We start from the raw sequence: 23,913 nt of genomic DNA, 5'->3' as shown, positions 1-23,913 counted from the left end.
CATTCTACGCTTAACCTATTCTAGAACTATTTAGCCCCGACGCCCGATTGGCATTAATTACGCAGATGTTTTTAAGTTTTTTTTTAAAAGTACAATCTTCTTCATCGAGAAAAATCTGGTCAAGTTAAATGACGAGACTTAAATATCCGGCAAACGCGCTAATGGCTTTTAATAACAACAACAATTGTCCTATTATCACGAAATAGACCTTTATATTTACAAAGTAATTAAACTATTTAATGCTAAGTCAAAGATTTTATTGTGTATAATCTTTGACATCCCTTAAACGTCACTTACAAACTATAGTCAATTGTCAAGATTGCTACATACACTGACATGGTTTTGCAAAACCGCTCCGCATTGCCGATTGCAGAATTTTTTTCTCGTACACATAAATGGTATAGAAAGCAGGAATTAGGGGCAAATATCTTTGTTTGGATGGTTAATATGCCTATTTATGATTTGCATCACCCTGAGTTCAAGGGCGTCAATGTTTTACCAAAATGGCGTAAACACAGATACTGCTATCATTTTATTTAAACCAAGGTTTTGTGATTTGCTAGTTTTAGGCGGTTTGCTTGTAGCAATTACAAAAATAAAAACTTCTATTTAATATATACCTTGTATATACATATATAGATTTGTGTTCTCTTAATATATTTAAAAAATATTTTGTTATGTGAATGAACGTGGGAATGAATCTTCCAAATTCTGACATATATATATATACCTCCTGACGAATATATATATATATTATGTTTATAATTCTCTGGTATTTCATTATACCCACAGTAAGGTTGACACATTACATTTGTTGTTGTCACAGGTAGAAACAAAATACACACTACAACTAGGAGAATTCAAATAAAATAGCGGGAAAGTATGGTGCTAAACAGGAGAGTTGCTAGTTAAACATTTAGTTAAATCGGTCAGTTAATCATTAGTCATAACTCAAATTAGCGTTCATTTATAGAAATAATAAGGAAGACTACGTAAAAACTTTACGGTAAATATATTCAATTTTTTTGTTATCTGCCAGATTTTGTTACCATAACAATGACACCTTATCCGTCCGTAGTCGCGTAAGTTCCAAACATGGGACACATTTCTGAGTATGTTTCATTCATAGCCTAAAAGCGGTAAAGAGTTTTGTTGGCCAGGTCTTGGCGTTAATGTTAAATCTACAGAATAAATGATATTTTGTTTGGATACATTTTCTTTATACGTAAGTAGATGGTTAGTCCATTACAATTTTTGGGGCCTAATACAACTTTTCTTACGATTTTTTAATGTTTATTGCTCCTGAAAAAAAAATTTCAACTGTAATACGGACGAAAAATTTCTCGGCAAAGAATCTCACAGTTAAAATTTACATATACAAATCGTATAAAGTTATTAAATGTAATATGAGTAATGCTATTGCGCTTTCTGAGATTCAGCTATCACGTTCAACTGATTCAGGGTATAAATTCCATCCAAGGTTTATGCAAAATCGCGTATTTCAATACGTATTTCCATTACTATAACAAATGCGTCAGCATAATCCATAACTAAAGGATTCTTGTCCATGAAAATGTTACCATGCTGTAATTTGTTAGGTTATTTAATTTTATGTATAATGTATAGTATAATAATTGATTTAAAAACAAACAGATTACATTTTTGTACAAAATATACGAAACAGAAGATATGAGTTAATGTAGTAACATGTAGATAAAAAAGTAAACTGAAATTAAACATTAAACAAAGTACAACTTAATATTTAAAAAAAAAATGTTACTACTGCTAAATAGTGTCTTTCCGCTTCCTAAAATTTTCCTCACATCCTCTTTGGTAACGTGAAAATGTCAACATCTTCATAAATTGTATTGTAGTTCGTAGTAGTAGTAGTAGAAAATCAGAGACATCGGCAATTTCGCGGATAATTCATGTTCGTACGAGCTATATGGAACAATAGTGTATAATATCGTCACATACGTGAAATTCTACTGTATTAACTACAGATTATCACCTTACGAGCCTGTTTTTTAATTGTTGCTACATATTACGAGATTATCCCAATAAAAGGCGGGAAAAGATGTGATTTTAGTGATTAGTCAGACAAATAAGTGTTTGAAGACGAAAGCCATGTAACTTCTTAAAATGTAAGAGAAGTTTAATATTTAAACGCCCTAATTACGGACAATACACATTCATACAGACATACAGCTGCAATTGACCTTACGTATTTAAATAGATATAGCGTAACAAAAACTAGAAAAACTAACATTCATTATAAATAAATAAAAAACATTCCTCCAACTTCGATTTTGTTCCCTTTAAGTTGAGACTCTTAGGCCGTAGTATTAAAGTGCACAGCCGCCAATTATAGATTTAAGTTGGCGTCTGGCAGATAGTACTGGTAAACCCAGAGTTGGAGCTTTCTTCGATCAACGAATAAGTATTCGCAATACAGCGAGGAAACACTGCCAGCGTTAAAGGTAGACTGCCACAGGGACCAAATATTTTTAAATGTGTTTTAATTTTCTTTTTAATAATATCTAATTATTTTAACTGCTACTATATAGTAGTAAATTATATAGTTTAAGAATATTTTAAATGCTTATATATGTATATTCGATTATTATGATAACTAATAAACTACATTAATTATTAAATTATAATATGAATTTTCATTTAGACTCATAATCGAAGCTTACGTTAATATTATCTCAAATATTGCGCATTAATATAAAGTTAAACTATCAAGATTTGCTCTTAAATCTCTTAACACAAGCTATTCAGGTGGTTACCGGTGAGGCTAGACCCACAACTCTATATTTAAATATGGTATCGTAAAAAATAATTTTAAGCAGTAACATAACGGCTAAACCATATTTTAATTACAATAGCTTTTAATATCTTATAAGACTTACTATTATACGAATACATTTATTCATATAGGTACAATGTACACTTATGAACGTCAAAAAAATATACATTAAATGCTTCTAATTTTACATTTACTGCCAGTTCTCAAATCAAGGGCGAAGTATAGAAGAGAAGAACTGGCAATAAACTCTACGCCACTCTTTTTAATTGCCAAGTTTTTGTTTTGTATTACGCAACGTTTGTAAGGAGGTTTGTAGATATATGAAAAATACAATAAATTCTGTGCTTGTATGACTTTATTGCGAATAGACAAAGATAGATACGGATTTGTTTCGATTGTTTTTTCTCTGTCAGAAAAAAAATCTTTTAATTGTTCTAATTATCTAGTCTATAATCCTAAAAAATAACTTGGCTTTCTATTGGTAAATTTTCAAATCGGTTTATTGAACAACCTATGTTTAGAAAAAGAATAAAATATTGTTTTTTTTATTACATTTTTCTTGTAGCCTCGGTCAGTGTTTAGAAAGAACTGATCAGCAGTAAGACCGATATTTTATCTTCTGTCTATTTTACTACTTGTTCTGTGGTTATTTGTGTTATATTGTTTCAGAATGAAATAATAGTAGTCAAAATATTATATTATTCGGAGACTGAAAATTTCCATAGACACTACAAAGTTATAACAGAACAGAAGTTAGTCAACAAACATTGCAACATTACATGTGTGAACTCAAACATTTGGTAAAGCCATTAGTTTTTGTTTTTATCGAATTGTTCTTGTAATGCTTACTAGGCATCTTTCGAGATTGTTGACATAAGAACGTGGTCCAAGTGTTATAGCATTGGATAATGTTCGATCAATACTCGTGAATCTTGAGGGGAATTTTATTTTATTTGTATGTTAAAGCTGGCCGGATGCGACAACCGTACTGGATGATCGTTATGACAAATAATTCCAATATAAAAAAACGGACAAAAGGTTCACCTTATGTTAAGTGACCGGGTTCCAACAGATCTTATTACAGATTCACTTTGCAAAACGTTTTGATTTTTTTTGAATTTTGGCAGAAACAAACATGACACTTAAATGTCAATTGTCAGTCAGACAATCCATGGCTCAGTATAATTATTATTAGTATAAGTATTAATATGTTCGCTCTATTGTAATGTCGCTTACGCAAGACAATGTAAGTTTGTCAGTCTCACAACACATATTAAAACAAAACACGGTGACTATATTAAATGTATCATTCATTGCTTCCTCTTTGTGTACCATGTCACAAGTCGTCGAATAATTATTTAATTTATCAGCCAACAGATTTTCACCTTAACTTAACCCTAACAAGGGCGTAATAAGGTAAAATTAGATTTTAAGTGCTAAGGGCACAAAATATAATAGAAAAAAGGACAATTAATGCTACTTACACTTCACACAGCCATCTTACACCGGGGTTTGAGGGGATTCAGAGTCGAGAATTTGCGTTTAATTCCAGTAATCCTCGATGCATTGTTAAGCAAAAAAGTGATATTTTTTGTAAAATATATGTTCACCATAATTGTCATTTTGGGATTGTAACACAATATACTGTAAACAATATATATTTTGTGGTTTATTGTAATAAAAAAATTGATCCTTGGACTGTCCCACCTCTTTGGCGGGCGTTAAAATTAATAGAATTATAATAAAAGCTTAAAAAGTTCGTAAATTGTAGTTGTTATATGTTACATATCGAATTAATATTAATTTCCTAAGTATTAAAAAATGAAAAATTATTTACAAATAAAGCGTAGTTTCTAGGCAATTAATTAAATGGTGATAAGAGATTAAAAATATCAATATAATTCGACATTTGTTACGATATAGTCAGCGATTTGCTTTTATCTATTTAGTTAGTAGAGTAGATTTGATAATAAATTGTAATTTTTAGATATATTATTTTTATATCAAGTGGGAGAATTGAATACAAATTGATATTTTTTTATTAATTCTGAATTCTTGAATCATTGTAGAAGGACTTTAACGTTTTGTATTAAGGTGTATTTACACACAAATTTGCTTTTGACAGTTTGAATGTGTGAGCCACAGGGACTCTAGACAAACACACTTTGCGAGAACTGTAGTGTGTACAGAAATGATCACGTGACGACAACGACGTTTCCATTTTGTTAGCCAAGTGTTTAGTGTTTTGTGAAAACAATGAAAATAGAAAATAAATTACAGAAAGATATTGATACTTAAATATTCTTGATTTGGTATTGAGATATTCAATATAATCTCATCTGCCCAAGTTATTAAATCACCGGGTCGAGAATTCAATGATAACCTGCTCCTATTAAAATAAAATGTTATCAGCAATCTGTAAAATATTGATTCCTTGCAGCTTAAATGTTTTATATATATAACATATATATACATCTTTCTTTATTAATAAAAACTTGGCTGTTGCAGATTATCATTTCATGCCCTTAATCTCGCCACAAATACTTACTTTAATATATGTAGTACGTAGGTTAACAGGTTTTAGGAAAATATAAAAGACGATAGAAAGAAAGATATGAAAGGGAATGCTTATGTGGCTTGGTCATGTAGAACGGATGAATGGGGAGCGGTACCAAATTCAGTTGGTGAAAGTAGACGGAGCGAGAGAGTATGTCTAAAACTATAGTAAGTGGAGACCTGTGGTCTCTGCCTAACCGGGCAAAATGTGCAAAACTACCTACTTATGAGCACCTAACCACTTCAGTTAATTTCAGATGCTATGTATTTCTTGAAGTAGTTATTTAAAACGGCTTACAGGTTTGCGTTTATTTATAATTTATTTTCGCGAGTAAACTAGTAACTAGAGATTGTATCTGTATCTTTTATAGCGTAAACTTTATCTGTCATTATGACATTTAAAAAAAACCCGCGTACGTCGACAAACGTTAGACGAATTATACCTTACCTTGTCATTATAGTTTGATATATTTATAATTATAAGTATTTATTTCTGAATAAATGAAATGATGCGTAGCAAATGATAATTATAGAAGTTCGTATAGTTATACGCAGTGGCAGTTGCCACGGTGGTTATCTACTAGCACAGATTATAAATTCATATGAAAAAAAGCGTGTCAACCTGTCAGGTCTCTATTTAACGCGGTCATTGTTATTAATTGTTCTGTATTGTGAGTCGCGGCTATGCATTTATTATCTTGTGACAAATTACCGTGCTTAACCTAAACCATGCAACCGACTTATAACAAGTACTTCCTTTACGAATCCGTGGAAATTGCATAGAAGCAATAATGTTTATCGTGATTGTTACTTACCAAGCATAGCGTGACCGCATTGCTTCTGATAACAATACTGAAAATCACGGACGTTAATATTTTCAATAGCTAAGAAGATTTTTGAATTAAAAAAATAATATCGTTTACTTCGTTATTTACTATTGTGTAACGTTTATAGGTTTTCTATTAGCTAAGGCACGCTATCTTTGTACAAATATTACTTGATTAGGTGCTATGTTAATACCTTATGATCGTTTTAAAATATCTGCGTCTGTCAATATTTTTTTTTTAATTTGTATTAGCTGGCATTAGCTATATGAAAACTCCTTGAATATATGTATCCACTATCCGCAAAAACATATCCCAGGGGAGTTTGTTCGCGTGGAAACAAAACAGCGATTTTATGCGAAACACACTTTTTATACTTAAACTATAAAGATATAGGAAATAATCATTAACCTATATTTTAAATTGACCTTCAATTGAAACTTCTATTTAGTGCTGCCAATTTGAAAAATCATATATATATCATATATAATAATAATCCGATTAAAATCAAAGTAGGTTGATTAATAATAATGTAATCTCCTGATAACGTATAATTTAGGCGTTACAGCTTTATCATCGAAGAAATCATATTATTGCTAAGTCTTTTGGTTACACCTTTTTTCCCCAACTATTTTGATTTATCCAATGCCTGCGATTGTTCGTTTTAAGGTTTATTACTCGGTCTACAGTTTCTGTGGGAATTCCAATCAAATAAATCAATCGATCAAAAATTTAAGCTATAAAATTTATTTTATAGCTCCCTGTTTGTGACTAGATCAAAAAGACCAATGCCACAAATTTGTCTGCTGAACAGGTATATGATAAAATGACGGCGCGTTACTCTTGATTGTTATACATAATCATAGACAAACGACTTTGGTCAATTATGATCTGTTGCCATTTATAACTTTTGTGTACTTTTTAACTTAACAGTCTAAAGCGTAGTCCCATCTAGGGAACAAAATCGTGACACATCTAATTATAAATTATCCACGATTTTTTATATTCATAGTGTGTTCGTGACGATAAATATATATTACTTTATTTTACTGCAGTACTCATATTTATATCAATTGCCTAATTGTCATAAATATAATAATTGCTTTTTGTGTAGTTTGCTTAGATCAAATCATATATGAAACTTTTGCGGCCATAGAAAACTGACAATACTATAAATATTACTCATTGCATAACTCAGCAACATCAAAAGTTCTGTTTAAAAGTATGTATTTCTAGCTGATCACGTGTAGTTGTCTGATTTTCATTTATTACAAACGAGAAAGGTCATGATCGATAATTGCCTTTATTATCGCATGTGTACATAGTATGTTGCTCCCTGCTTCTACAGACACAGTAATGTGTTATAAACCAACACATTTCAGAGTCTGTTTTATTAATTAGTTAGGATGGTATCAAGACTTTTTTATAATTCTCGTGCAGCGACTTGTGTGTAGTGTTTTCTTGTTATTTAAGGAAATAATAATAATTATATTCAACTCAGTTTGATCAACATACAGTTGACACTTACTTGACAATTGACATAACAGTTTACAAAATACACAGATTACTAATACACCACATATTGGACTTATTTCTTTTGACGAAGCAACTTTTACACCCATATTCCAAGTCACAATTTTGAGCGATGTCAAACTTAATACAGTGAAAATGGTTTGACAGCTCTTGAAACTAGATTTAAGTTTGATTGAATATGGTTTTGAACTCACGATTCAGTTGGTATGATATCTGTCTATATCGAAACATTTCCATTTTCTACGCCTTTTAGATTTTTCCATTAAAATCACTTAAGGTCCTTCGAGAGGTGATCACCCAAACTTTCCGTTTATAACACTATTATGCTCTATCGCTGTGTCTATGGCGTTCTCAGGTTCTTAAAAATTGGTTTCAATGTTGAAAGCTAATACTAAATAGTTTCAGTGATTTTAAGTTATTGATAGAAAATATTACAGGGTTCTTAGGTCAACGATAAGGATTCTAGATAGAATATTAATGATCATCTTGACATTGAATTGCGTACAATGTTATTTTATGATTTCTACACTTCCTATATGGAATATATTAAGTGTGTGTTGGTAATCTAAACGAAAGTTTCACCTACCCAGAAACTTAAAAGCTATTTAACTAAGGAACGTACAAAACTGGGATGTCTTGAACATACTAATACAGGTTAGGTAATGAATTATATCTCATTACATTCTACAAATATTCGTAGGCCAAGAGACTACGGGTACCAGAGTCAGTAGAGTTCTACTAAAAAACACCGACCACACCACATCATACACAACGCAACCCAAAACACGAATTTTCTTCGCCCAACGCTTTTTGGTCCTTCCGAGGCTTGTTTTTTTTAACAAAATCTGGTCAACCTGTTCTATGCTGATACGGAAATTATTCTTGTTGTGCAAAAGTGGTTGAATTATAAATTGTGTTACTTAGAAGTGTCACGTACAGTTAACATGTCAAAAGAAAGAGACTGGATGCCCAGAACACAGGGAATCCTGTGAGGGCTAGGGCACTTTACTTAACCTAAATATCCTGTTATTGTGTATAATAAACATACTTTTGTATTGTTCCAGCTCAAAAGATGATGAGATAGACGGAAACTGCATAGCTCGTGCACGCGGTTTGCCCTGGCAATCCTCAGACCAAGACATCGCTAAGTTTTTCCGGGGACTCAATGTTGCCAAGTTAGTACTATTGCGTTAGGATTTTTTGATTATGCAGCCTGCATTATTAAGAGACGACGATGGACCAGACCAGTGTCTTTTTTATATAAAACAAACGCACAAAGCCTCTGTAACTTCCAATAGCGACAATATCCGTAATAACTGATGTCGCAGCCTAACAATCGCGTTGTACAAAAACTCATTGGGATTCGGTATCGCTATTGGAAGTGAACGCTCTGCTGGTTCCATAGACAAATATTAGACTAGAAACTATTAGGCTTCGTCAAATTTACCTTTACTTATCATATCTTAAAATGTCACTTAAGGTTTAGTAGTTCATAAGATTTTAAGACCTAAATAATATATAATAATATTTTGTATCCAGGGGTGGTATAGCTCTTTGCCTCTCACCACAAGGCAGACGTAACGGTGAAGCGTTGGTGCGTTTCATTTCTCAAGAACACAGGGACATGGCTTTGAAACGTCATAAGCACCACATTGGGCCGCGGTATATTGAGGTAAATAACAAACAAGGACATCATGAATGTGTGTTTCAAACATATAAATATGTAGTATTGTCTTTTGTTAACATAGCTTTTACACATTGAAAGAAAAACACTTTTTTGGATTGAAGCTATGTATTATTATAAACTTATACTTATTTTACATAATTTTTTTCCCACGTTTCGCGTGCTTTACAGCGTGCGTGGTCGTTGTTTTGATGTTAAGTGATACCGTCATCGACACTTACATTGCCAGAAGGTTTGCAGCCAGTCGTGCGTTGCCAGTCTTTTCAGAATAGGCACGCTCTTTTCTTGAAGGGCCCTCAGTCGCATTGGTTCCATACTTCCGAGGAAGCCAGCTGGTTCCACATAGCGGTAGTGCGCGGGAGAAACTGCCTTTAGAAACAGTTGTGGACCGACGTTTATTACTACCCCTTTTAGGTTGGAGAAAAAGAACTTTCCTCCACATTGCTGACCTCCAACGTCTGCATTCCTTTATATCTTTTCCCTTTATCGTGATAGCCTTGAAAAGAACTCATATTATTGATTCGAAAAAAATAACATGGTTTATCATTTTTGTAATGTATATTGAATAGCTTTTACGTTGAATTCAATATGTTTTGAATAAAATTATGAATGAAATATTACACCGGATATAACAACAAGCAATGTAATGTTTTACTGCAATACTAAAGTATTAAGTGTCGTTTGATGTTAAATTTTAATTTATTTTCATATATAACTGTTTTGGCTTTGTATAATGTATAAGTGTTTTGCTTTATAATATCTATGTTAGCTGTAAGATTACTAATAAATAAATAAATACACCCAGTACTTATTCCCTAGTAATTATTCTAGGTATACCGTGCAAGTGGCGAAGATTTTCTCTCAGTAGCGGGTGGGGCGACGTGCGAAGCAGCGGCATTCTTGTCTCGCGGCGCACAGGTGATCGTGCGCATGCGCGGTCTACCTTATGATGCCACACCACAACAAGTTGTAAGTAATTTTTAGATGAGTACACTGAAGCAATGAGCCCTTAACCAAATTCATAAAAATCTTATTACGTACAATGTTTTGTAAGTGATTTCATCTCAGCGTAAATCGATTATAAGAAACGAATGACTAAGTAGTTTTATTTATAACGGTTCTTTTGTTTTTTTTATAAATGAAGAGGTACAAAAAGCTCGTATGAAAATTGTAGAGTTATTTTTGTAACTTTCCGCGTGCTCTCAAAAAGTCTCTTGAACTCCGATACGAGAGCCTTCCAGCGCATGTCCTCAGCCACCCACCAATTGCTAATTTTCAGCTGCTTTACTTAACTTGAGATATGCCTTAGTATTCACTAAGTCTTAGGTGCTGTTAATGACATCCCAAATCAAGTAAAAGTGCAAAGTCTTTTTTAGAGGTGAGAGTAAGAGAGAATGATTAGAAATATCTACTTTAAAATAAATTGAACTCTCTACCAACTCATCTACGTAAACAGTTTTCTAAAAAGCAGTCGATATAACCTCTTTTACAGCTGGAGTTCTTCTCGTCGGGTGACGATCCAGTACAAGTATTGGACGGGGAAGATGGCGTACTATTTGTTCGTCGAGCTGATCGACGTGCAACTGGCGACGCGTTTGTGCTGTTCGCGAATGAAGAGGATTCTCCGAAAGCGCTCGCGCGACATCGGAAGTTGATAGGCGCGAGATATATTGAGCTGTTCAGGTCTACCACCGCGGAGGTGCAGCAGGTAACATTTACAGATCATTAACCTTAATCTGTATGCAGATTATACAACTCCGCACCAGAATCACAAAACTATCAAATAATGATTCCACCAAAACGAAGAAAATATAGAAGGCAGACATCCAGGTCTCTGCATTATCACAAGAGGTGGATAAAGAAATTGTGACCAATTTCTATTCTACCGTCACATTTTTTTTGTATTTAAAAAAAAACCTTGCTTATGCTTAATAGCGTCGTCTAATAGAGACTGTAAGTAGTGTTAGACTCTATCTTATGTTAAATATCCTTATTAGTTAATTAGGTTAGACTTAAATTACTTATTAGTTAAGTTAGGCTAGATCGTAAAGTTCCATGATATCTCAGTTACACATGTATTTAAAGAAAAAGTTACAAAATTCTTAATAAAACAAAATATCTATTATAAATGTATAATATTATCCATACAGTTGATTTATATTCTGTCACAAATAAATTACTGACATTTTTATAAAATAAAGATTTTAGATTATTATTTAATTAATTTAGACGTAACTACAATTATTTATTTTAGTTTACAAATGTAACTTTTCATTGATTTTAGTGTTTTTACATTCTATGTCAAAGTATTTCAAAGCTCGTAAGTACTATAAATAGCATCATTACTATAATAATAGGCCATAATGTAGTCTTTGCGGTTATCTTCTCTAAATTGCTATTTTATGTACAGCCTGCCCTTGGGATGCGGTAAGTTGAAGTCGAGAGGTACAAAATTGTTGAATTTTCCCATAGCTATAATTATTTAATGACACGAAATTGGTTGGCCACAACCTTCCCGCTAACGTTGGGCCAAATTTGTAATATTTATTCATAGATAATACGGTCATTAATTGCTGCTTAAAACCCTATTTAAATATCTATTTATTATTATATCTATACGTTATAATTGTCAACGTCAGAACTATATAAATAATCACGTCTTCAAGTAATTTAAGTAATATGAATAAAGGCAACGCGAAAAAGAAAACACATGTGCGACGCAAATTTACGGCCAATCCTTTTTTTTAAGGCTTTCAAACCAGGGATTGTCATATTGAAATTCAGATTCTCTAGAGATCGATCGCAAAAATCTGGTTTGGAAATAATTTTAGATTATAGATCGAGTATAGAAAGCAACCGGTCCGTATGACGCATCCATAGTCATTCTTAAGAAAATTTAAAATTATTTCAGGTTCTCAACCGATCTCTAGAGACCAGGACCAGTCAAAGCAGCACGCCATCTACAGCCAATCCTCCCACGGATGGGCTTCTCCCCGTGGCGTTGGTACCACAGCATGTCATCACTTCTGGTACCGCCAAAGACTGCGTACGGTTGAGGGGGCTGCCCTACGAGGCTCAAGTAGGTATTCTTCAGTTCAGAGATCTCACGCAATAATGCACTCTAGATCTTTACATTAAAGTCAATCATTGTTCATTATTTATTAAGTTTCCTAACACTTAACACTTACAGGTGGAACACATTCTCAACTTCCTCGATGAATTTGCCAAAAATATTGTGGTGCAAGGCGTCCATATGGTGTACAACGCACAGGTATTTTTTTTATAGTAATGGTATAAATTAATATAAATAGATTAACCCCGTCAAGAGGTACTCACAGTTTCGTAGTTCCAAAATTGAGCAATAATTTATCACATATTTTTCGCTATGTTATTTTATATGTAGAGTCAAAATCTGTTTTAAAGACATCGAAGGGACTCATATTCGGTCGTAAAAACCGATAGTCGTAACAACCGATGACGTTGTTATTAAGATTTTGGTCAATATTACCGGTATGTACCTAAACGATGTTGTCGTAAACGGTTTTTGTATATAGGTTATAGGTAATCTGTTAGTTATAATAACTAAGCAGCTACACGTTTCCCTGTTAAGGGTGTGTAATTAGTTTTTATTGTTTCTTTCTTGATATAATATATTATAATAATTCCCGTTGGCAAACTTTTTATCAAAAATGAATACCTCTAGAATCTTTTTAAAAATCGACTTAATGTATCAGTTATTTAATTTTAATTAAATTATTACTCTCAATTTTAATAACGAAACCTTTAATCTTATTCATAGTTTATGACTGTGTATATTTTATAAAACAAATTAAAATCTATAACCAAGCTTGATATATTTTACCTTAATTTAATTTTAATTCAATCGGCAAAAAGGCGTATCAGCCTAATTGTATCTAATATTAAATTGATAACATAATGATCTAGTTTAATAGTGTACTAAAATAATATAAGATTTAACTAGAATGACTCATAATGTAATTGTAACTTCTATTCTACATTTTAAGACAAATTCGCGAGCTATTAATTGTGGCAGAATAAATAAACTTATCTTAACATTTTTGTACCATATTCTTGCAAATAAAATATTAATGTTATTATCATGATAGATTTAGGAAGGCAATAAAAGTAATTCTAAATTTAAACAAAATCTCATATATATTTATCTAAACTTATATAACATACTAAAACAGATATATTTTTAAAATTTTAGGGTCACCCTAGCGGGGAAGCTTTCATCCAAATGGACAGTGAAACAAGCGCTTATCTATGCGCGCAACAAAAACACCACCGTAACATGACCTTTGGTAAAAAACACAGATATATCGAGGTAAGTGTCTTGTGTAGTGGTTATGGTGTTGTTTGGGTTGGTGGTTCACATAAGAACTTCAACAATACAGTCGTAGAACAAAGGTATCAATTGGAGATGACCTATTTTAGTGGTCTAATGTGGTGTTATAGAAATTTTTATTTTAACACTCGAAACAAGAATTCTTATAGTTTTATTAACATATTATTTTTCTGCACCTGCACATGTTTTGAAAGTAACTGTTAAAAATGTATTATTTAAATAGAAATTAATAAAGAATCATGTGTACACAATAACTAAGATTGCGAATGGGCATCCCAACGTATAGCTCATCCGAAATTATTCCAACTAGGTGTTCCAGTGTTCCGGCGACGACATGAACCTAGTTCTGACAGGCGGCGTCACCCCCGCCACTTCACCCAAAGTGCTCTCACCCGGTACGTTGATATCTCCCCCACCCGCGCCGGCACCCCGCCTTTTAGCCCAACACATCGCGCACCAAAACCTCCTCGCAAGGCAACAGGAGAACCTCCTTTTGGCCTCCCTCCGACCCCCCCTCTACCCCTTCCTACCAAGCTACGCTCCCGTTCGGTCCCCTAGCCCCTATCTCCCCATTGTTCAACAGAACATACTGCCAACTAAGCGTACATACGACCGCGCATTTACGCCCACGGAAACTGCCGCGAAAAGACCGTATTTGCAGCCGCAAATGGCACCTATGTCGCTGCCCGTGCTTTCATATGCGACGTCTCCACCGATTTTCTCGTATGCCAACACAAGTCCAATGCTTTCTTCGTATAGTGCAATGCCAACCGGGCTGCCAACAGGTCTTCAGGGCTATGGCTCTGCGCTCTCTGCCGCTTTACCGGCGTCAATGACAAGCCCTTTCCCCGGGTCGCTATCTATGTTCCCAACTTACCCGTACTATCCGGGTGTTTAGATCCGGTACGGAACTTTAGCACGTTAGGTAGATTGTTAAGTTTTTTTTCCGTGACACGGTCACTTGTTTTTTTAAAATGTATATTTTTACGAGTAAAATTAAGCTTTTTTATCAATTTATAAAGCCAATAAATTCTATTATCGCCTGCTTTTTTCGACTATTGTCGTTTTATGAAATCTTTGTTTGTATATTATGAAGTTGGCAAATGACACGTTAGATTCGGGCATAGGTTTAAGTATCGTTTTTTTTTATAATGTGTTAATTACGAAGTTTATACCTAGATGATAGAGCAACTAATGAAGTTTAAGATTCGTAAATGAATTTCGTGCTTTGGGACCAATTTTGCGACTTTTAAGTCAGAATGACAGGGTAATCAAATGACAAGCTCAAACTGGCATCAAGTCTGATGAATTTAGTAAACTAATATTACGGCAAATATTGCAGCTTTTAGGTTAGTCTATGAAATCAATTTGTTGAGTATATATCGACTTTAATAATTGTTGAATTCTTAAATTTTATTCTTTAATCGATAGTTGTTTCAAGTGACAAGTAGTCTGTAGTTTTTGTTTTTCTTATACGTTGTGATTTATTGTAAGACATTCCATTTTTGAAATAGAAACGTTTGGCAACTAAGTCTGATTTAAGTCTGATAGGTACGGTACTTATTTTGATATATTAAGGTACTTAAACTCGTTTTCAGTACAATACTTTTGTGATTAGGGCAACATTTTACTTATGGCAACATTGTTAATGCACTCTAGTTAAGAATAGTTATCGTTAGTTGGCAGTGTGTACGTCCTACAGGCAGCTAAAAATCCTATTTTCACACCTTCCACTCACCTTCTAACGTAAAAGGTTATGTCGAAAATGTGATACTAAATTTGGTTTATCTATGGACTCTATAATTCTAGTAACGTCATTGTTTATGGTGTACCATCGTCAAATTCACATAGGTAATGGGGCTTCCGTCACAAAAAACATGGTGTATTGGCTAATCTATGTACTGTCATATCTAAATTTAATTACTTATTGCAACTTTACCAATTTTCACTGTATGTTAAAAAATCTAAACTAAACCCTCAAAATGGCGGCTGCCGTCGTTTGTCTATTAACAGACCTCAATTCGTTGCAGGATATTAATATCAAAGAGGTCTTATTCATAAATGCACTATAGCCCTGTTATTATATTTGTAACTTAAACGAAACATATATTGGTTTGTAGTACGTTTATTAATAATACCACAAAACTCTTACGGCAATTTCAGTTTAATTTTTATTTAAATATTAAATACAAATAATACGTATATTTAACTAATAATTAATTGGTAACGCTGCAAATCTTAGTTTAGATAATCAGTTATATATGTTTTATTGTTATAAAGATTGTAATTTGTTTCTTACCTTTGTGTGATGGAAAATGAGCATGCATCGTTCGGTAAGTTTGCACAGATTGATAATACGAATCAGTGATACAGTATTCTCGTTTGTACAGTGTTTTTTTGATATAGTAACATTAGTCCCAAAGTAATTGACTAGAATATTAGGAGATGTTAAAAAATTGCAATATTAACATGTATGATATACAGCTAGTTCGCGGCACAATATACAGGTGGCTTGCTCAAAACATAGATACTAAATAGAATACCATAGACAAACAACTGTATGACTAAGTTCGCCAGTCCCTGAATCTTACTCTAAGATTTTATTCGTAAACCAATACTAACTAACATCATTTCGATACAAAACAAAATAATATCCATCTAAAGCGCTGTGTCACTGTGACCAGGTCCACTTGATCAAACTTTCCTTTCAGGTTATGGTAGCTTAAAGTATCAAAATTATTCAATACCCCATCTTCGAAAGTTGAAACAACACAACACATCTTAAACTTTTTATGAATAAAAACATTGATACCCAGTTTCATTGGTTATTATGTCATATGTCGAAGTATAAGAACTGATGCTAAAGTCGACGCATTATGAACTGTGGCTTCGGGTCATGAATCATATTTATCTATCTGTCTCCCTCGGACTTACATGTCTTATGGAGAGGTGTAGTTATGCTCCTAAGAATTGTAGAGGGGCATATGACAGATAGGTATGATCGATATGCTAAAATAAGTTAAGAATATTTTTTCCCTATCTGGTAATAAAAGTTTTTAATTTGTGAGATCAATATCACCATTTCATTTCTTTTAATCCACGTAAGAAAAGCTAGCGTAAGTAACTCATGAGAGTGTCATACCAAAATTACATTTATAGAGAAACAACAACTCCTAGTCGTAACGACTAATCAGGGAATCAGAGCGTGCGCAGGTAGCGCAGTGACCGAAGACTCAGTTTAAAATGCGTCAACTATAGTATAAGATTGTACATCATAACTGTATCACTGGTTAAGGGTAGCATGAATATCTATAGCTTTATGTTAAGGTTGTGTGCATGGTGACATATTTAATCATTTTCCAGCTCACAAATGGCCGGACACAAATAATTACGTATCTGTATTTCTATGTCCAAGACCAAGGAGATATGAAACATTGGTGATTACATAAAGTATCAAAACGTTTCAGTCCGTGAATCACCAGTGTCCGTCATATTTTCACTCTGATTGTACAAGACAATTTGGCATAATGGTCAGTTAACATGGGATTCTGCTATATTATCATTTCACTACGCTGTAGATTTAACATAAGGTAACAATAAGTTATTTGTTTAATAACAGAAGCAACTATTGTAGTAAGCTTCTCGGTCAAGTTCGCCAGTTCTTGAACATTGAGCTCGGTTATCGTTGTCTGATCTTCCGCGAGTTAAATGGAATAGTTTTAGCGGATTTCAATGCGTCATTTATATATTCATGTGTACGTATTCTAAAGTACGAGTTGTATTACGACTTATTTCTACAAAAACGTAGTCGGCTCGAAAACTACTTGTATTTTAGATATATGGGCTTATGTGGCTCGTGTTTTACTCCAAAATATCCAATAACTCCAAGATGCTAAGCGTTTGAATCCGTTTAACTATTGTTCATTTAAATTATCGTTTTGGTAATGGCCAAATGTTTAAACGGTTGCTTCCATTGCAATATATATTGTTGTGGTAAAGGTGTTTTCAATCAAACGAGGCTTGCTTAAAACTTAAATGAATAAATTCTTTGAAATATCTTTTTCGCAAGTTGCATCTGCATACCTTCTTTCTCGCTTCACCACTGATAATTGGGAAATATTGTATTTACAATTACGAATATTTTTTTTTAATATACGCACGTCATAGAATATTTAGGTCGTATGACTGGGACTTTCTCGTTTTTGAATCGTGTTTAATATAAGAAAATTTCTTATTATAAGGGACGTTTGGTTCATTAATATTGAATACTTAATAAATCAATTTGTCGTTATTCCGATATCGTGCGTTTCACTGGTATTGGTTGGCTGTGCTATTATGTTTATTGTGAAGGCTTGTATAATGCTTGACATTTACGTTACTAACATTTGGTTACCACTCACTGAATGACGAACATTGCTATGAACGACGCTAGCAACATTGTGTATAAGGGTTATCTAAAATTTACGTAAGTGACTTCACAATTACGAGATAAGCGGTAAGTATCAACCCAGGTGTTTCACGGTAAATAAATTGGCGGGAATGATTAGATGTGTTTCTTGGTGTTGCCAGAAAAATTAATTCGTTTTCTACCATCCTCTCCATCTACCAAAATCTTGCCAAACTACACGCCGAAAACTGCTAAAAAATAAATGTGACTCCAAGCGGAATATTTATTATATTCTGTACATACTTGCGGATTATTATCGGGCTGCCTTGAATACATACATAGTAATTGAATTATTTCGCTAATACTTTTAATTATTCGTCGCTGGCTTCACAAGTATACATAACAGCACAGTCAAAATCCCTGTATGTCCTGCTCCTAACAAAGTTGCTTTGTAGCACTATTTAAAAAACCTCTTCAACCAAGAGATTTGTGTTTTAAGCACAATATGGGCTTTAGACTAAAAATTGTATCTGAGCTTACAGCGTTCACATAAAAATTATTTCTGTATGTTATAGCCTATTCCCAAAACTGAAGGCTAAATTCAACTAACACTGGAATGGAAAATATAAGTGTGTTATGTAATTGTGTTCGTAGATTAGGGGTAGGTATTTAAACGTGTAAGCTCAGTTAGCTAATACATAAAAATTCTGCATGGTCCGGTGATAGATGAACCGTTCTGGGCTGAAAGCTTAAGTGTGACGTAGAGGAGAGTGTGCTTTCTTTAGAAAGTGTATCATGGTTTTAAGGTTGGTTGAATGAAACGTAAGTATCATTGTGGGTTTACGTGCGGTCTTATACTATCGCAAAGTGCCTTGTGACCTCAACTGAGACTTTCAAATGTATATACAGAATACTTTTATAAAACCCTATATTATCTATAGTTAGAATACCTAATCCAGTGCCTTTTGATAGAAGTAAATTAGTAGTAGAAACAAAATGATATTTGTTACATGAGAAACACAATAGCACGAACGAGATGTACGACACAATCTGACAGCCGTCATTTTGACTTCTATGCTCAGTCTGTAATTTATTAAATACTACTAATATTTTGAATTTTAGACGGTAATTTATTCATCATCATTCTTAATAGATCGCGGCTCCGGCAATATCGCTTGAGTTTTTCGTGTAGTGGTGTGTTTGATTTATTACTTATTTCAGTAAGACCGCTGGTCTAGTGGAGAATAAAACTCTCGTAAAACTTGATCGAAGCATAAACTTTTTAATTCTGTATATATAAAATGGTAAGCAGTTGGGGTCGCATAATATTGGTGCAAGTAAAAGGGTACCGGCGTACATAAGTTTAGTGAAGACCGCAGTAGCTTGGTGACTAGGAGCTGCGACATCGTGCGTAACATAACGTTGAGGTGTAAGCACTGCTTTGGTGGACTGTTAATGCGTTCAGTATGGTGAGTGTTCATCTGTTTAATTACATTGTGACGTCTGTGAATAAACGTGTATCCCGCTGACAATTGTCGCAATTCTTTTTGCGAAATAAACGTGTCAAAATTCTAGCCGTTTAGAATTGCTGTCAAACTGTCAACGGGATACAAATTATAACATCAGTGATCCTTTTATACAAATTTATCTATGGGACCAGTATTTATATAAAGCTGAAATGTGAGGGAACCATTTTGGTTATCAATGGAAACATATTTGTGACTAACAAAAAATCTTACGCATGAAGTATTTATATATTCATAATTACGTTTTTATTACTTTTATGGTAGATAATAGGTGATTATTGTAAGGAATTTATTCAGGTCCGCTGACGTACTATTATCCAGCTTTGGGTCCTACGTTACCGCCTCCTCTGGTCTACTGGGGTTACCCTACACCACCAGTTTCACCAGCCCATTACTACCATCCGCCACATCACCCACAGACTATGGTAAGGGTTATAAGTGAGTTACAACCAATTATTTTATTCGCTATTTGAAATGTTATTCTTGATTATTGTTACAACAAAAATCACCAACAACTCACAATTTATCTAATAATGGAAAGGTAGGTTGTTTTTTTTTATAATTTTTACCATGAAACCCATAATTTATCAAGTGAGAACACTGTGTTTTCCAGATGCCGGAAGTGGTACCAGTCGGGGGCGGATCCCCTCTACCCATACCTCCCCCCGCAACTTGCCCCGAATGGCCTATATTCATGGTCAACTGATAATCGTCAATAACTATAGATAATGCAAAAATATATTCAAGTTATTTGTCAATGTCAAAACTGACTTTGACAACTCATTGTGGCGTTCAACATTCAATCCTTAAAGAAAGGTACAAACAAAAGTAAAATCACTTGCCAATAAATTATATTCACGTTATATTTTATCTTCGAAATTTATTTTATGTATCAAATTTATATTTTATCAGATTGATATTACAGAAATCTTGAATACCTCTTTATTTAAACTTCTTTTCAGCTGCTATTTATATCTTACCTGTGGATAAATCTATTACGGAAATATTTTTGTTAACTTTGTATTGTTTTTCATCATATGAGGTATTCATTTTTTCTTCCTAACTCAGTTTATCACTGTTATTTAGTAGTTAGAGTTAAATTGATATAATTTAAATAAAGTACGAGCAATAATATTATTTAAAATAAAACATTTATTATTGAAAATTTATATTTATAAGATAAATTGTAGATACCGAAAATTTATAGTGAAACTGATATAGTCTTTGCGGAAAGAGATTTCATTCAGAAGTATTAATACTTTTAATTATCAATATGTCGCCATAAAAAGGTTGCATCGCTGCGACCTCAAATCGTAAGACGGGCTCTTTCCACAATGATTTTTATCAATGATGTCTTCTGAATTTATCTAATTTATCAATCACCATTGCCAGTTTAGATACTTATTACATTAAATTTAATATATATGTCATTGGAATATTTAATTACAAAAATTATCGTCTTAATTTATTATCTCAATGTTAGACTTATCTGATAAATTTATTTTATTAAGATTGTGTATTCGGTAGCAAAAATTAAAAAACAAAAGTGCTCAAACTGATTTAAAATTCTTGTGAATCAGAATTCTAAATTTAAATAATATTTTTTTTATTTAAGGACGGTGCTTAAATTCTCTTTATAATACCAAATATGTTATGTCTTTTGAAAGGCAAAGCTCAATTAGTTCATATTAGTTAGTTGCCATAAGATTAGTCGTGCATAACTTTGAATAAAACCTATGTGATTTGCTCAATAACTTATTGATAGCAATAACTGAATAGATATTTAAAACTTATGTTAAAATTTCGTAATGCCAAATTCTATGGACTAAAGTTAAGAAAGCAAAAATGCGTATTTTAAAAAAAACATACGAAAATGCACGACATTTATAAATTAACACCTTAATAAAGTTTTCTAACTTAAGTTTGTTTTTAAGAATTGGTTAGAGTTGCACGAATCCCATACCTTATACAGGTGTCTTAGGGAATTTTTGACAATTAGTTTGTAATTAGTTATAAGAGAGAAACAACAAAATCTGAATGTCTTCCATACATTAAGTTGTCACAATATAGATTTTACGATCACAGTTTATATATAGTATTTTATTCTTAAATCTAATATTATAATAATTGTTTTCCTTCTGTTTTAAGTTTCTTCCTGTGATTTCTTATTTCCTATTGTACAACGATTATATTAAGCTTCAAAGTTTTACTAAATATAGAAAGCGATTTTATATATATTCTTGCGTTATTACAGAATCTGTATAAAATAAATTTTATTTTATAAAAAAAAATCTATATTTAACAAAATTTTATCTTTAGTCTAAGAATTTTACGGTCAGTTTATTTTAAGAATAGAAAAATATTTGTTCTAAATGAAATCTACTTTATTTTCGTTAAAAATTTAATATATGATTTAAGTGATCAACATCCATGACGTTAAATTTAAACTACCCAAAATAATTAGTTTTATCTTTTGTTACTTTTTTACTGTTATCCAGTGATCGGAAAATATTGTTACCTATATGTTATGATCGTAATATAACGTCAATTATAAAAATGTAATTAAAACTTTGTTAAGATTGGTTTAACACGAAAAATTATGTGAAACATTTTTTGTTGAGTGACTATTGAAACCTGGTGTGCAATTTTTGGTCTTACATAAACCAAAAAAATGTGGAAATATGTGTTGTCCTTATATAATTTAGAAGTCAATGATTGAGCTTTTAAGCTTTCGTTGCTTATGTCGGTATTTAAAATTATTCAATTTATTCTACTAACTGTTCTTCAAACTTCATTACAAATAAATAATCAGACATAACGTTCACTCAATGAAACTCAATTTTGGCACTCGATAATGTACCTTAAGAAAGAACGAGACTCGATTCAGTGTTTTTGGACATAAATCTTAATAAAAATACTAAAAAAAATATTAAATGTTCACGAAGTTTTTATTACATTTAATATATTTTAATAGTTAAATTTAGATAAATTAGAATGTGCAATGTTTATTTTAAATCTTTCGAAATACCAATGTTTGGTTTATCTTAATAGTAGAATTGTTCTAATAAATGAATAAATTACAAGAAAATGTTTTATTTCATTATTGTTTAATAACTTCAGAGGACCTTGATCCTGATCTGATTCAATTCGGTGCGCAGATTATAGTCAAATTTTGTTGTACTTCGAATTGTCGGAGATAAAAAATAATTAAGCAATGTTCTCGGTCGGTCGTACACACTCCTTACATATAGCAAGACTTGTAAGCCTTAGAAAATTTTTTGAAATACCTATTTTATCCACATATAATTTACAATATACAAAAAGAAGCTATATACAATATTGCTAAGATGCGGCCCCATTCCGTTAGAGGGCTTCCAAATTTCCCCGTAGCAAATATTGACAAGCTACCCTCCTCAGTCTCGGTTACTCTTAGAATATCATTCATATACAAAACGGGCTTCATGCCCTGCCCATCATTTAAGTTGTATATTGCTCAGCGTCTATTCCCTAGTTTAATTCCCCAAATACTTCTGTCGCACGCGGCACGAACGTATTCTGGTTTTAGGTTTTTATGAAATCATTGTTTGTGATCCATATGTAAGGCAAAGCAACAAGCACGAATCCATCACCATATGAGAGTTTCCCACTTAAACTATAAAGAATGCAAGATATATATATAACATAAAAGTTGTTATTTGTTGCAACTTGAAGTCCGTTTTTATTGCTAGGAGAATTTAGATCTATCATTTGTTGTGGTTGATTTGGCATTAGTATAAAAGATATATAAAAATGAATCCCTATTTTCCTTGGTCACGGCATCACGCGTGAACGGCTGGACCGATTTCGCTAATTCTTTTATTGTTGTGTTTGTAAATTGTCAGTTTCTTATGAAAGAAAAAAATAAGAAAATTGCGCGGAAATTTAGACAAGTTTTAGGTTGGTTATCGCTAGCGTACCTATGCTGTGAACACTTATATAAAGGACAGAGCTTTCCTTGAGAAGTTAATCTCGATAAACTGTACCTAAACAATCTTCAATCTTAGGTCATTATTAATATCACTTCAATTTAAGGTCTACAATTCTTAAAAAAAAATCTTTGGTTTAAATACTGTCATAGCTGTCTGTATTAAAGACCCAGTTAGCGCGTGTGGTAAAGAATACGTTAATTTAAAATTACGATATTTACAAGGAAGCGTTTAAATTTATTACAAGTGTGTTTAAC

At 32.6% G+C, this 23,913-nt stretch overlaps 1 protein-coding gene across 3 annotated transcripts in view; it reads left to right on the top strand.

Annotated features, from left to right (window-relative positions):
* The window catches only part of LOC123707060 (RNA-binding protein fusilli), a 70,983-nt gene extending 48,210 nt beyond the window's left edge, over nucleotides 1-22,773 (top strand). Inside the window, exons 7-16 of one of the 3 annotated variants that reach the window (XM_045656834.1) lie at nucleotides 8,790-8,900; nucleotides 9,265-9,397; nucleotides 10,241-10,378; nucleotides 10,902-11,117; nucleotides 12,321-12,488; nucleotides 12,600-12,680; nucleotides 13,641-13,757; nucleotides 14,089-14,173; nucleotides 19,989-20,116; nucleotides 20,305-22,773. In XM_045656834.1, the coding sequence (XP_045512790.1) occupies nucleotides 8,790-8,900; nucleotides 9,265-9,397; nucleotides 10,241-10,378; nucleotides 10,902-11,117; nucleotides 12,321-12,488; nucleotides 12,600-12,680; nucleotides 13,641-13,757; nucleotides 14,089-14,173; nucleotides 19,989-20,116; nucleotides 20,305-20,397 (1,270 nt within the window). In that variant the 3' untranslated portion in view covers nucleotides 20,398-22,773. Of the gene's footprint in view, nucleotides 1-8,789; nucleotides 8,901-9,264; nucleotides 9,398-10,240; nucleotides 10,379-10,901; nucleotides 11,118-12,320; nucleotides 12,489-12,599; nucleotides 12,681-13,640; nucleotides 13,758-14,088; nucleotides 18,078-19,988; nucleotides 20,130-20,304 lie in introns of those variants that run through there. The other 2 variants (XM_045656833.1, XM_045656832.1) reach the window with 2 other exon arrangements.
* Nucleotides 22,774-23,913: the final 1,140 nt, after the last annotated feature.

The sequence above is a fragment of the Pieris brassicae genome, chromosome 3, assembly GCF_905147105.1.
Source record: "Pieris brassicae chromosome 3, ilPieBrab1.1, whole genome shotgun sequence".
NCBI classification, from domain to species: domain Eukaryota; kingdom Metazoa; phylum Arthropoda; class Insecta; order Lepidoptera; family Pieridae; genus Pieris; species Pieris brassicae.
This window is presented reverse-complemented; position numbering and strand designations above follow the sequence as displayed.